The following is a 14,408-nucleotide window of genomic DNA, read 5'->3' as shown; positions in this document are numbered from 1 at the left end:
ACAGCGTGAGACGACACTTCATCCAGTCCCAAACATGCTCAAAGGGGGACAGATCCGGAGATCTTGCTGGCCAGGGTAGTTGACTTACACCGTCTAGAGCACGTTGGGTGGCACGGGATATATGCAGACGTGCATTGTCCTGTTGGAACAGCAAGTTCCCTTGCCGGTCTAGGAATGGTAGAATGATGGGTTCGATGATGGTTTGGATGTACCGTGCACTATTCAGTGTCCCCTCGACGATCACCAGAGGTGTACGGCCAGTGTAGGAGATCGCTCCCCACACCATGATTCCGGGTGTTGGCCCTGTGTGCCTCGGTCGTATGCAGTCCTGATTGTGGCGCTCACCTGCAGGGCGCCAAACACGCATACGACCATCATTGGCACCAAGGCAGAAGCGACTCTCATCGCTGAAGACGACACGTCTCCATTCGTCCCTCCATTCACGCCTGTCGCGACACCACTGGAGGCGGGCTGCACGATGTTGGGGCGTGAGCGGAAGACAGCGTAACAGTGTGCGGGACCGTAGCCCAGCTTCATGGAGACGGTTGCGAATGGTCCTCGCCTATACCCCAGGAGCAACAGTGTCCCTAATTTGCTGGGAAGTGGCGGTGTGGTCCCCTACGGCACTGCGTAGCATCCTACGGTCTTGGCGTGTATCCGTGCGTCGCTGCGGTCCGGTCCCAGGTCAACGGGCACGTGCAACTTCCGCCGACCACTGGCGACAACATCAATGTACTGTGGAGACCTCACGCCCCACGTGTTGAGCAATTCAGCGATACATCCACCCGGCCTCCCGCATGCCCACTATACGCCCTCGCTCAAAGTCCGTCAACTGCACATGCGGTTCACGTCCACGCTGTCGCGGCATGCTACCAGTGTTAAAGACTGCGATGGAGCTCCGTATGCCATGGCAAACTGGCTGACACTGACGGCGGCGGTGCACAAATGCTGCGCAGCTAGCGCCAATACCGCGGTTCCTGGTGTGTCCTCTGTGCCGTGCGTGTGATCATTCGTTGTACAGCCCTCTCGCAGTGTCCGGAGCAAGTATGGTGGGTCTGACACACCGGTGTCAATGTGTTCTTTTTTCCATTTCCAGGAGTGTAGATCTGCCAATAAAATTTAAAAAGGACAACTGAAAGCAGATATTAAATTTTCTATTAAAAATTCTGTGTTTTTTATTAACATTGCTGTAAATGCATACTACTTTTGTTTTACTAAGATGTTAAAAGTATGAATATAATAGAGGGAAACATTCCACGTGGGAAAAATATATCTAAAAACAAAGATGATGTGACTTACCAAACAAAAGCGCTGGCAGGTCGATAGACACACAAACAAACACAAACATACACACAAAATTCAAGCTTTCGCAACCAGCGGTTGCTTCTTCAGAGAGGAGGGAAGGAGAGGGAAAGACGAAAGGATGTGGGTTTTAAGGGGGGTAAGGAGTCATTCCAATCCCGGGAGCGGAAAGGCTTACCTTCGGGGGAAAAAACGACAGGTATACACACACACACACACACACACACACACACACACACACACACACACACACACATCCATCCGCACATACACAGACACAAGCAGACATTTTGTGTCTGTGTATGTGCAGTACAGTACTGTGAAACAATGAGAAAACTACAGTGCACAGTTCAAAACAAAGGGCGTGGAATATTCAGTCAAGGCTTTGTGTTGCTTCATGACAATGCATGATCCTATTCTAATGGTGCCACTCAAAACCTTATTCAGCAGTTCGGCTGGAAGCAGTTTGATCACCCACTCTAAAGTCCCTATCTTGCACCTTCTGACGATGACTTGTTCTTGAACTTGAAACGTAATTTGTAGGAAGGTGCTTTGACAGCCGTGGCAAGGCAAAAAACAGTGTTTGGCAGTGGCTGTCTATGAAGAGGGCATTAAATGTTGGTTTCCTGCTATGGCAACTGTCTGAACAATGGCGGCAACTATGTATGAAAATAGTTCAAAAACTGCTCCTTCTTGCAAAAAGGAATTTTGATTTGAAAAAAAAGAATGTTTTTATGAGTTTTTTTCCAGAACAGTACTTACTTTCCAAATATGCCTCATATGTTAACTGTGACATGGTGTAGCCACATTTCCACTCCTCTCACATCAGTTCTGCTTGGCATTATTATATGGTTCTTGTACAGAAGATAGTATTAGAAATGCTTACGCAAACCATGTCAGCCAGTTGTACCTAAGTGGCAGCCACCAGGCAACTATAATAACTGGTGAAGCATGCCCCACCTCCTGTAGATAATTGTAAGATTCTAGACCAAAATTAGTTTCAACTATCAATAGCAAGGAAAAAGTCTGGTTTAGAGCCTACTTATTACTAGCACTGTCCCATCGCTTGTGGAAGTGATGTAATCTAAAGGGAAAGACCCCCTATTACATGTAACCCTTTTCATTGTGTAAATGCTCCTCCTGGGCGTCCTGCTAATAACTGCTGGGCAGAATGATACAGTTTTAGGGGCCTATCACGAGATGACATCAACCTTGCACACACCATTGGCCACCAGGCCTCCATTTCCTGGCTAAGCCCTGCAGCCAGGTGCAGAGGCTTACCTTGTACTACTGACTGCTAAAGCTCTGCAGCCTTCATCTCTCACACAATGCCCTCCCCATTGCCACTGTGCACCGCACCTTTCGCCATCGACCAGGTCGCTCATCTGTACCTGTAATGCAAGACTCAGTGAGGCCATAATTTTCTCATCATCAATACTTTGCACAGAAAAAATAAGAGAGGCTCAAAAGAAAAACTTTTTAACCAAATTGTAAAAAATTATAAGTAACACTCTATCAAATTTTGCAATGAAATACATTAAGTAGGGTCTGAGGAGGCGAACGGGGGAAGGGGATTACTAGTTATCAGGAGCTCGAGTGTTAGGTGCATTATGGAGCCCCCCAGGCACACACCATTCAGGGCTGGACAGAAAGTCAATGTGCACTTAGTATGACAGCCGAGAGGCCTCATCAGAGATGTGGAGGCGACTATGCATGCAGCTATCAAATGTGCAGGGTGCAGTCATCCGCATGTTGTGGCCCACTTAGGCACCAATGACACCTGTCGCATGGGTTCTGAGGCCATCCTCAGTTCATACAGGTGGCTGCCAGAATTGGTGAAACCTGCTGCCTCGTGTGGAGTGCAAGCAGAGCTCACAGTTTGCAGCATTATTGTTCCCAGAGTTGATTCGGGTCCTTTGGTTTGGAGCCAAGTGGAGGGTTTCAATCAAGTGATTTGTCAGCTTTGTGACAGTCTTGGCTACAGATTTCTAGATCTGCATCATCAGTTGGGGATTTTTAGGAGTCCCCTTGATAGATCAGAGATGTACTATACAAAGAAAGCAGCCTCTCGAGTAGCAGAGTACTTGTGCAGTGCACATGAAGATTTTTTATACTAGGCAGTAATCTGACTTACTCTGATGAGCACTCGCTAGTCAGTATGCAGAAATGGAAGTCATGTCATTTTCAGAATACACACACTTCAACTGTTAAAATTTTATCACTGAATTGTTAAAGTATTTGTTACAAAGTTCCCAAATTTACTGCCCTCCAGGAAAGTTTTTGTGCTCAAATTGTTCTCAGGACTGAGAGCTGGCTGAAAAGTGAAAAACTCTGAGATATTTAGCAAGTTATGGAATGTATATCAGGAAGGCAGATTAGAGGCCACAGGAGGGCGAGTGTTCATCGCAGTTGAAAAAAGTATTGTATCTATTGAGATCGAAGTTGGGTGTGACAGTGAAGTTATCTGCTCACATGTAACAGGTCTAGGTGAAACCAAGCTGATTGTTAGATGTTTTTCTATCCACATGATTCTACTGTGACAGGTCCAGTGTCAGTCAAAGAATATGTATGGTCATTAGTGTGTAAATAGCTAGATCATTCATTACCAATTGGAGGTGACTTTAACCTACCGAGTATACTAGGTCTACAACTTTGCTTCTGCCATTTTTTCTCGAAGTTTGGGGCTTTATTGTGAAAACTTATAAAAAAAATTGTGACTCATAGTATTGCCCATCGCTGTCCACTGCATTCTCCCATCTTTCAGATAGCATGGTGGAAGAACTGGGCGTCTTTTGTGGGGATCCATGAATCGATTCAATTTTGCACTTGTTCATATGATCGGAAGTGCTGGTCAGCCAGACTGTGTGTCACTGATCGAAAAAGCTGGTAGTCAGTGAGAGCAACGTATGGAGAATATGGCGGGAGGGATAGGACTTCTCATTTTGATGTTGTTTCAGTGCTGGGCTTGAACGCATCAGTTGCTTTAGATAATGATGTTCTATGACTGTGAAAACGCTCTGTCTTCCACCTTCATGCCTGTCTTCGACACCAAAATCACCATTCTTAAGGCGCTGAAAACATTCTCTGCACATTCTTCCACCTCACAATTGGTCTTACCCAGCATTTTAAGAGGCACAGCTGCAGATTTCTTCATGTTAAATCAGAAAATTTTAACTTCCCGCAAGTTGTGAGAAATGAGTATGTAAGTTTACGTACTTAATTGAGAATAACCTTATGATGCAATCACAAATCGACTAATGTTTTTATGTCATTGTGTTTACAGAGGCCTAAGCTTATTGTATTACACCTATGACCAACTACCCGAACCCCACTTGCCGCTACTGTTGTCTGTTGCAAAACAGCTGAAGCAAAGTTGTGGACATAATAGATTGGGATGTCTATGGATTCACTGCAGGGGATACAGACAGACAGACAGACAGACGTGCAATGTACTTTTCAACACATTTTCTGAAAACTATCTTGAGCATCTAGTTTGGCAGCCCATACTCAATGGAAATATCTTAGATCTTATGGCTACAAATAGGCTGGACCTTATCGACAATGTCAGTATAGAAACAGAGATTAGTGATCACAATGTCATTATAGCAACTATGGTTACAAAAGTTAATAAATTAGTTAAGAAGGCTAGGAGAGTGTTTCTGCTAGAAAGAGCAGATAAGCAGTTGTTAGCATCTTACTTAGACAGTGAAGTGACATCTTTTAGTTCCAGTAAGATGGGCATAGAATTATGCGCCTAGTAAGTGGATTAAGGATGGAAATGACCCATCATGGTTTAATAACAAGATTTGGAAAATGCTGAGGAAGCAGAGATTGTTGCACACTCTGTTCTAAAGAGAACACGCAAATGACGACAAGCAAAGGCTAGTAGAGATTTGTGCACCTGTGAAAAGATCTACGTGTGAAGCATACAGCTACTACAATCTGTGAAAGAGACAGCGTACAGAATGCTAGTGCGTCATATTCTTGAGCACTGTTCAAGTGTTTGGGATCCATACCAGGTTGATTAAAGGAAAACTCTGAAACAGTTCAGAGGTGGGCTGCTAGGTTTGTTACTGGTAGATTTGAACAACATACAAGTGCTAAGCAGATGCTTTGGGAAATCATATTGGAATCCCTGGAGGAAAGAATACATTCTTTTCAAGTACACTATTGGGAAAATTTAGACTGCGGAATGATTCTGTTGCCTACCAACATACATTGAGCATAAGGACCACAAAGATAAGATACGAGAAATTATGGTTCACATGGAAGCATATAGATAGTCATTTTTCCCTCATTCTATTTGCGAGCGGAACAGGTTAGGGAATGACTAGTAGTGATACAGGGTGCACTTCGTCACATGCTATAAGGTGGATTGTAGAGTATTGTTACAGATATAAGATATAAAGTGTTCCCCTATGTGACTGAAATGAGATATTAATCACCCCCTCAAAATAAATTTTCTGTGGAAATGCTTCAGTGCTTCCTGATTACATGTAAAACAAACTGCCTTACTATTAGGTTGGCAACGAAACTGTGTCACCCTGGTGGTTACCCAATCACTGTAAGAATGCTGTATATTGTGTACCATGTCATCTTAAAAAAATGACCTCAATCTGACGAGAAGGCCTTTCAAAGTCGTACAGGCCCTATTCCATTACAGATCACACCACGTCCATTACCTCCTCTAATAATGCTAGAAGTCAATCATTCACTTCCTTTATTAATCAAAAAGGCTGTAAATATATGTCACTTTTCGTTCTAATCCTTGTCATACAAGTGTTTCAGCTGCTTATACTCATTAAAACTGTCTGTGAAATCAGCTTTGGCTAACTTTGTAATGCCACTGCCATCAGTCTTGTGTCACCAACTGTTGTTACTACACCATGATGTAACAATTATACTCACAGTCCAAGACTTGAATTGTTAATTGAAATTAAAATATTGTTACCACTAGATTTAAGGCATCATTGAGATTGTCCAATTCACCCTTGGTAAATTCTTTTGGGGAAAGTAGAGTAGATGTACAAGTTGACCCCAGGCCATGAATGTGAGTAATTTTTGTTATGTAAAATTTTACATAGTGGCCACCTTTTCATCTGTCACCTTTCCACTGATACGACAACAGTCATCCGGATCATGCCAAAATATACTGAATTAAAGTTGCTTTGCCAATCATATCACGCTGCTACAGGACCGCCTGACTTGTGAGACTGATGGAGCCACTGACGAAAAATCTCTCTCTCTCTACTGTTCTGAGCCACTGCCTAGAACAGATGCTAAATGGCTTAACCTTGACATTTGTCTTCACCTTCGAGATGATTGGGGGCTACTAGAGTTATATTCTCTTAGCCCCCCGGAAATCCTCACCATATAATCAAAAATGTTTGAGAGATCTTATGGGACTTAACTGCTAATGTCATCAGACCCTAAGCTTACACACTCCTTAACCTAAATTATCCTAAGGACAAACACACACACACCCATGCCCGAGGGAAGACTCGAACCTCAGCCGCACAGTCCATGACTACAGCGCCTTAGACCGCCTGGCTAACTCCGCACGGCTCACCATGTAATCCCATTGAGCAAGTAAACTGTAATAATGTGTACTTTAGTTACAATCCCACACCACATTCCAATTCTGCCTTCACCATTAAGTGGGTGTACGATTTTGATGAAGTTTTCTGCTTTCTTATTACTCGGTTTTCTGTTCAACTCAGCAATTTTATCATTTAATTTTGCTGCCTGCTAGTCTGCTCCATTTAGCTCACTGTTTACCTGTGAAATTTTATTTGTTCTGTTTTTTTTATTGGATTATCAAGTTTTTCCCCTCCCTCAGCAATTTCTCTGACACTGAAATCTCTCCTAAGAGTGAACTTCCTCTGATAGGGATTCCATTAGGGCCTGGAACTTTGTTCAATTTTAACGATTGCAGCTGTTTCTCAATGCCACTTTTTTCTTTCATCTTTTCAGTGAAATGAGGATTAAATTGGGCCAATTTTCCTGGGTTTTCCTTTGCAAAGGAACATTTGATAATGAAGTTATGTATTTCAGCTTTTGCTTTGCTACCCTCAATTTTGGTTCCTGTCTCATTCTCTAGAGTCAGGACACTAACTCTGGGTCACTAACAGCTTTTACTTATGTCCAGAATTTCTTTGGGTTCTGCAAAAGATCACTTGATGATATTCTACTATGATAGTCATTGAAGGCTTCATGCATTGCTCTCTTGACAGCCAAACATGTTTTATTCAGTATATCTATATCTGTAGACCTATGTTTTATTTTCCACTTATTGTGCAGCAATCACTGTTCCCTTAGAAGATTCATTACAGTAACTGTATAGCATGGAAGGTCTTCTACCATTATGAAATGTTAAAGAAAATATTAGTTTTGAAATCTGTGTTCTGCATCCCTGTTACTTTTATGTGTCTGTCAGCAGTACTACACACTTCGTCTCCTGAAGATAAGTATTGGACTGTCGTTCTGTCCCATGATTTATCAGTTTGATATGTAAAAAATAAATGTTTTAAATATCTAATCCCATTTTCATGCTTCACTGCAATTCAACTCAGAATTAATTAATAAAATTAATATAATTTTTTAATTTCAGAAGTAGAAATGCCAACACTTTTATGCCTCGCTCGGATGGAACTAAGTGGAATTGGTTTTAGTATTAAGGAAGCTGAAAGACTAAGAAATGTTCTTCTCAGTCAGATGTCATCATTTGAAAATAAAGCCTATAAGCTTGCTGGCCACACATTTTCTCTGACATCCCCAGCTGATGTCTCAAAGGTATTTGATAGTATATTAATCTAGATATTTTTTCCATTATAATTTTGCCATTAATTGTAAGATATTGCCCCTGTGGCAACTTTCTGTGTGGTTACAAGACAATAGCAATTGCTCTGTGAATATCTATAATTTTGCATTCTATCTTGAAGTTTAGACTGGTTTTTCCCAAGCATATATGGTATAAATTACAGAGTGTCGTCAGGTCATCATGGCAGATATGTGCAGTATTTTGAAAACTCTTGTTGGTTGTTGAAATATTCTTCTCAACTGCCACAAACATCAAGCTATACATATGTAGACTCTTCATAATTCTTCTTTCAGTTAGAAAAATGAAAGTGTTAGTACACCATCACTACAGCGGTTATGTAAATGTACACACAATTTAAGGTGCTGTACAGGAGATAAGTTAGTTACTCTTGATAGTTATTTATTTCCTTTATATATGCAGGAAGCATACTTTCAACTGTAGGTCACAGATAGTGTCAAAGAAATTTTCTTTTATCCATCGAAGTTTTGGTATTTAGATAATTTCATTTCATTTGTTGCATAACTGCATCATTGCATTTACAACTTTTTGCTATTTCAGGTATTGTTCAAAGAGTTAGGACTGAATCCTGGTAAGACTCCATACGGTCAAAAGCCGAGTACCAACAAAGATGCACTCCTTCCTCTGAAGCAATACCACCCATTACCTGAAGTTATTTTGCAATGGAGGAAAATTAATACCATATTAACAAAGGTTAACATTTTAAATAAGTTTACAAAATGATAATCTGGAATGTCTGATTAAAAGCTGAAGTATTTATTAATTTTTGTTTTCTTGACTGGCTAATTAAGCTGTTCTTTGCTATAATGCTGTGGTTCTTTTCTTCTTCTTGTTTCTATGTCTGCACAGAAACTTCATTTAGTTATTTGTTTTGGTACCTTTTTTATTTTGTAATTTATCAGTACCAACTCCTAGTTATGTCTTCTGGTATATATGATTAGAGATGCTTATTACTGGTGGGAACTCAAAGAAGTACATGCAAAAATCAATAATGACCATTCAAGTGTTTGCTTGAGTATCTAAAAAATTGTAATTTAATATTGTCTTTTACTCTCACAACTTGAGTTATTCATTGTGAGTAAATTGAAAGTTGAACAAACAGTATGTATTATTCTGGTAGTGTCCATCTGTGTTGTCAAACAGCATTGGAAACTTTCAAAACAAACTCCAGATTGATTGTAATCATAATTTAGTACAGAATCTTTCCTGAGTACAGTTCTCTGTAACAGCCAAAAAGAGGCTATGAAGTCCTTTGCAATGGTGTGAGGGTTCCGCAGGATAAAATTAGATGTCTTCTGGTCCTGCAGAAGTCTCGTCCACCTTTTTCTTCAGAACATAAATGAACTTGTATTACTCAAGCCTATGTCAATGATTAGTCAAGCACATCTTCCATTTAAAATTATAAAAAAATTTCAAAATGACAACACATTGTTAATGTTTCTTATTAATGCCTAGGGAAACAACACTAGAAGTACAATGTGGATCATTTTTGACCCACAAAGGTTTTTCAAGGCACCCCCTCCCCCCTAAGTCCACAATCATCACAGAACCACTCCTGTGACTTTTCATCTTCCTAGCCCACCTAGAAGTATGAAAAATCTACCTGTTATACCAGTAGTACCATATGGGTAATTTTTGACTGAAATGCATTTTAACACAGTTTTATATAAGTAACTGCAGTTTTCAAACACTAAATAGTTGCTGAGCATGCCTTGATGTTATTCAGAGATGTTAGAGTATATTACGACACTTTGGGCCAAAAAGAACTTGAAATACAAAGAATTCGGAGGTCAGGCAATACTTCATATCAGTGTGGCTTTTTATTTTCTATGGACTGGTGACATGCAGACCTACAAAGTGATGCTCGGAAGCCACAGGGTAACACATTGTACAATGGGGAAGCACCCCGCTCCCCATCCTACATCTCTGTCTGGAGCACTGCTAATAGTTCTCTTACACAACAGCAGAAATCAGATGCATGAACCTTACAGAAGTCTTTGTCTGTTCGAGCAGAGTGGGCTGAGGCAGTCCTGAAACCAGCAACATGAGCTTGCTGTTTATTTTCGTGAGTTTGCGTCGTTGAAGATACGATTTCAAAACGACGTGGCTTTTCAGAGGACAAGATTCGCTACTATCTGGAGAATGTTTCATGAACAAGTGGACACAGATTGAGCCAGGTGACATAGCAGATAGATGCAGTGTCCAGAAGGTGGTGTGGGAGATACCCAGGCTGACAGGACATGCCAATATGCCAATACACATGTTGTAAATGACTAGTCACTCTCTGCATCGTGGCTATATGTCATCGACCCAATCCCAAAACTGGCGAAAAAGTACATTGAAGCAAAAGCTCACAGCACACTTGGTGATAATGAGTGGTTCCAAAACCTGGAAGAACAAGATACTTCCATTGGATTACTCAACTCTCATTAAGCATATGGTGCTCGGGGTATTTCGTACAAAGCACTATGTAAAGCAACAGATTTGCAGAAATATGCAGTCATCAAGAAGATAAAATAAGGAAACTTATAAATTTTGCCTGCTTCAGAAATATGGAATCAGTTTTCTGAGAACTGCATTGCCTGCTATAAGGCAGACCAGAACATGACAGTCAATGAGCGACCGTATCCTTGCAAGTGCAGGTTTACATTCATACAGTACACATCGGGTATACCTGGTAAGTATGTGATAAAATACTGGCTTTTGTGTGATGCTGACAAGCACTACATCCTGAATGGAGTCCCTTATGGTGGAAAACATGAAACTTGTAATCCAAGCAAGGATGTAGGTCACCACGTCATTATGAAGCTAGCTCAGCCATTCCTCACTGTGGTCATAACATCACAACTGACAATTTCTTCACCTCCATGTAACTGGTGGATGACCTGAAACTAAAAGGAATAGGTTTAGTTGGCAGTCTTCAGAGATCACTCAGAGAGCTCCCTCCTGTAGCATGAAGTGGAGACGACACATTGCGTGCAAGACACGTGTACAAGTCGGGCAACAATCTTCTCACAGTTTGCCAAGGGAAAAAGAAAAAAAAAATCCTTATTCTGAGTAACATGCATGTTGGATGTCAGATGAATGAGAATACTGAGAAGTTTTATAGTGAAACTAAGGATGGTGTCAATATAGTTGACCAAATGGCAGGACACTGCAGTGTCCAAGCTGGCACCCACTAATGGCCTTTGCATGTCTTTTACAGTAATCTTGACCTTGTCATGATCAATGCTCATACAATTTTTAAGTTACATACCTCAAGAAGATTTCAAATCGAGACTTTATCCTCAGAGTAGAAGATGAGATTGCTGCCCCCTACAAACTGCAGAGAGAGCCAATCTCCTCTTCCAAGCACTTATACTGGCCCTGGCCAATATGGAAATAGAAAGCTTTCTCAAATTCAGGTTTCCTGCAAAACATCAAATGTATGCTTTAAGTGCAACAAGTATGTCTGCAAAAGCCGCCAAGCAAAAACTCACGTTGGATGTCTGGAGTGTGAGCCCATCCAAGTTTAAACAGTTCTGTCAACTCTTTGTTCCTAAATATTTCCAAGTATTTATTATTATAGACTGAAGTTGCTTATTCTTATTTTGTAGTTCCTTGATTGCCATAAGAAAGAAAACATGTAGAGCATTTTAGTCACCTGATGCATGTTAGAATCTTTCACAAATACTCAATACTTACCTTAGTTGTCTGTAAAAGTAAAAATGCTATTAGTACTTACATAAACAGTATATTTTGACTCTATTTCAGTCTTTTTATAAAGAAAAACATTGTAATAATGTTTTGCTTACTAGTTTCAACAAGAATGCACTTGTAGAACTAAATACCCTACTGTTTAGAATGATTGTTAATCGTTTGTCAAATGAACAAATGGATGCTTGTAACTTGAGGTATGCTGTTGAAACTAGTTCAAGTAATTGTTTCAGTAGTCTTTTGTTACATCCGAAAAGAATTTATAAAATTGCTGTTAGTTATAGAAAAAAAACTAACTGTTCCCATGACTATGCTCTTACCTGTTGATATGCAAAATTTGTATGCATATGACAAACTGACTGACTGTTATTGGTATCATGATGAACAATAAAAAATGAATTAAATTCATTACCATTCACTTAGCTGACTCCAATCATCACTTTGAAGTTTACTGGATGTACGCTTATATACTATTTGCGGTGCCATTCCATATCTTTATTCAGTGTCATCTAAAACTGCAACAAATGTAACTCCTCACCCTTTACCACTTGTATCAGTCTTCTGATGTATGTAGAATGGTAGCGATCGCCTGAAGAAGGGAAGAGTCTCTTCGAGAGACTGGGGACTATTTTTCCTTTTTGGGGAGAAAAAAAATTCATATTAAGAATTATAATTTTTATGACACTTGGAACTGCACAATTTCAAACAGTTTCCTTTGTGTTGTCTACGTTCTAATTGGTAGCAATATTTATTTTATTATGGTAGTCATAACCACTTGGACTTCATAGTATGAAAACTTTCAAGAATAACTTTCGACACATTGTACCAGAAACTGACTTTGTATTATCACAATATTTATTGATATTTGAAATCACACCATAATTTTATGAACAAAAAAATTTTTTTGATGTTTCAATAATAATTTAATTTTTCAGACACTTTACCCACTCTTAAATTCAGACTCAGCCGAACGCATATTTGGTTGTTACATAACTCGCACTGCCACAGGAAGAATCTCTATGCATGAACCAAATATGCAAAATATACCACGAGACTTTGATGTTTCTGGCTGTGATGGAGAAAATTTGTCAATAAGCATGAGGCTAGCTTTTATTCCAAAGCCTGGTGAGTTGTTGTTGTTATTGTTTTTTTATTTCTTTCTTTCTTCTTTTCAGTTATTTTAGTGAACAATTATATTTTTATAGGTTGTCTGAATGACATTTTACCATTCTGACTGTCATTGTATGTAGCAAAATGTCTTATGTAAACTTTCTCCTGTGATGGCATTTTAAAGTGTTTGCCTGGAACATACGTCATTCTAAAATATGGGTAGTTAGGTTTATATTGTTGAATTAAATTCACAAAAGAGTGCTGCACTTTAAGTACACTCCATCAGAATAGCCATACTTGGGTCAGACTCCAGGAAATAATCAAATCACACATGTGACACTTTAACAGTAGGAAGTGGGCTTAATATCCAAATAAGTGATCCCAAGTTTAAGTACAAACAAAAATGGTGGGCAAACAATAAAAGTACTACATCATACAATGAATCCCCTTACCTTGTTATCATACTTGGCAATGAAAGGCTTGACACCAAGTGTGTCTAGTACAGTAGCTGTGCAGAATACAATTTTGGACAAAATGGATGTTGTAGACTACATACGGTGACACTTAATGGCCAACTGGTCAGTGAGAAATCTGAATGATAATACACATTCCATTCAGAAAGTGGTTTTGAGATAATCTTACTGTAAACTTCTATTAATATATAGAAAATAACAGATAGTATTGTAGTTGTGAGTTGTTACAGTAATAATTAAAAAGTGATAAAATTTTATTATATGTGCATATATTTGTGCATATATTACTTAAATGTGTTCGAAGTTTTATTAATTTCAGTACATAATAAAATACAAAACATGACCAACAAACATTTTCCTATCTTCATCATCATCGTCATCTTCTTCTTCTTCTTCTTCTTCTTCTTCTTCTTCTTCTTCTTCTTCTTCCTCAAAATTGCTAAAGAGATGGGAGACTGTACACTAACACAAATCAGTGACTGTAGTCATAAATACAGTATGCCAAAAGTAGATAGGGCACGGGAATAAGATAACAACAATAACATAACATGCAAACATAGTTTTGTTGGCAAGACTAAGAGTGAATTGTCCAAACTAATTACGTTTTCATGTTTGAAGAACGCAACCAAAATAGCACACAAAATATAAACACTCATGTGCCAGGAATAATATTGTTTTATTAATGTAAACATAACTCATGATAAGATATTCTCTTAACTCTTGAGACTAGGTTTTTGCGTTAGATTAGAAGGTAGTCGAGATCCACTTCTATTTAAAGGAAGTAGTAACACATTGTTGCTTTCATGGGATGAAACAAGGAACACAGAAAAAATCAACTGCCAATGCTGAACAATAGCATCTCTGTTGGGTGGTGCAGGAACTCTGTGACAGCTCTGACAAGCACGGGAGGTGACAATCTCGACTGCTACATCAGTTCCCTTGGTGGAAGCATGGCATCATCCAAAAATCTTGCAGGAAAGTGCACTGAA

General features: G+C 39.6%; 1 protein-coding gene across 3 annotated transcripts in view; it reads left to right on the top strand.

Annotated features, from left to right (window-relative positions):
* LOC126336904 (DNA polymerase theta-like) overlaps window positions 1-14,408 on the top strand; it is a 303,016-nt gene that overhangs the window by 266,848 nt on the left and 21,760 nt on the right. For 2 of the 3 annotated variants that reach the window (XM_050001035.1, XM_050001052.1), the window contains exons 21-23: window positions 7,913-8,094; window positions 8,681-8,833; window positions 12,772-12,961. In XM_050001035.1, the coding sequence (XP_049856992.1) occupies window positions 7,913-8,094; window positions 8,681-8,833; window positions 12,772-12,961 (525 nt within the window). The remainder of the gene's footprint in view (window positions 1-7,912; window positions 8,095-8,680; window positions 8,834-12,771; window positions 12,962-14,408) is intronic. The other variant, XM_050001043.1, reaches the window with a different exon arrangement.

Source organism: Schistocerca gregaria, chromosome 1 (assembly GCF_023897955.1).
Source record: "Schistocerca gregaria isolate iqSchGreg1 chromosome 1, iqSchGreg1.2, whole genome shotgun sequence".
NCBI classification, from domain to species: Eukaryota; Metazoa; Arthropoda; class Insecta; order Orthoptera; family Acrididae; genus Schistocerca; species Schistocerca gregaria.
This window is presented reverse-complemented; position numbering and strand designations above follow the sequence as displayed.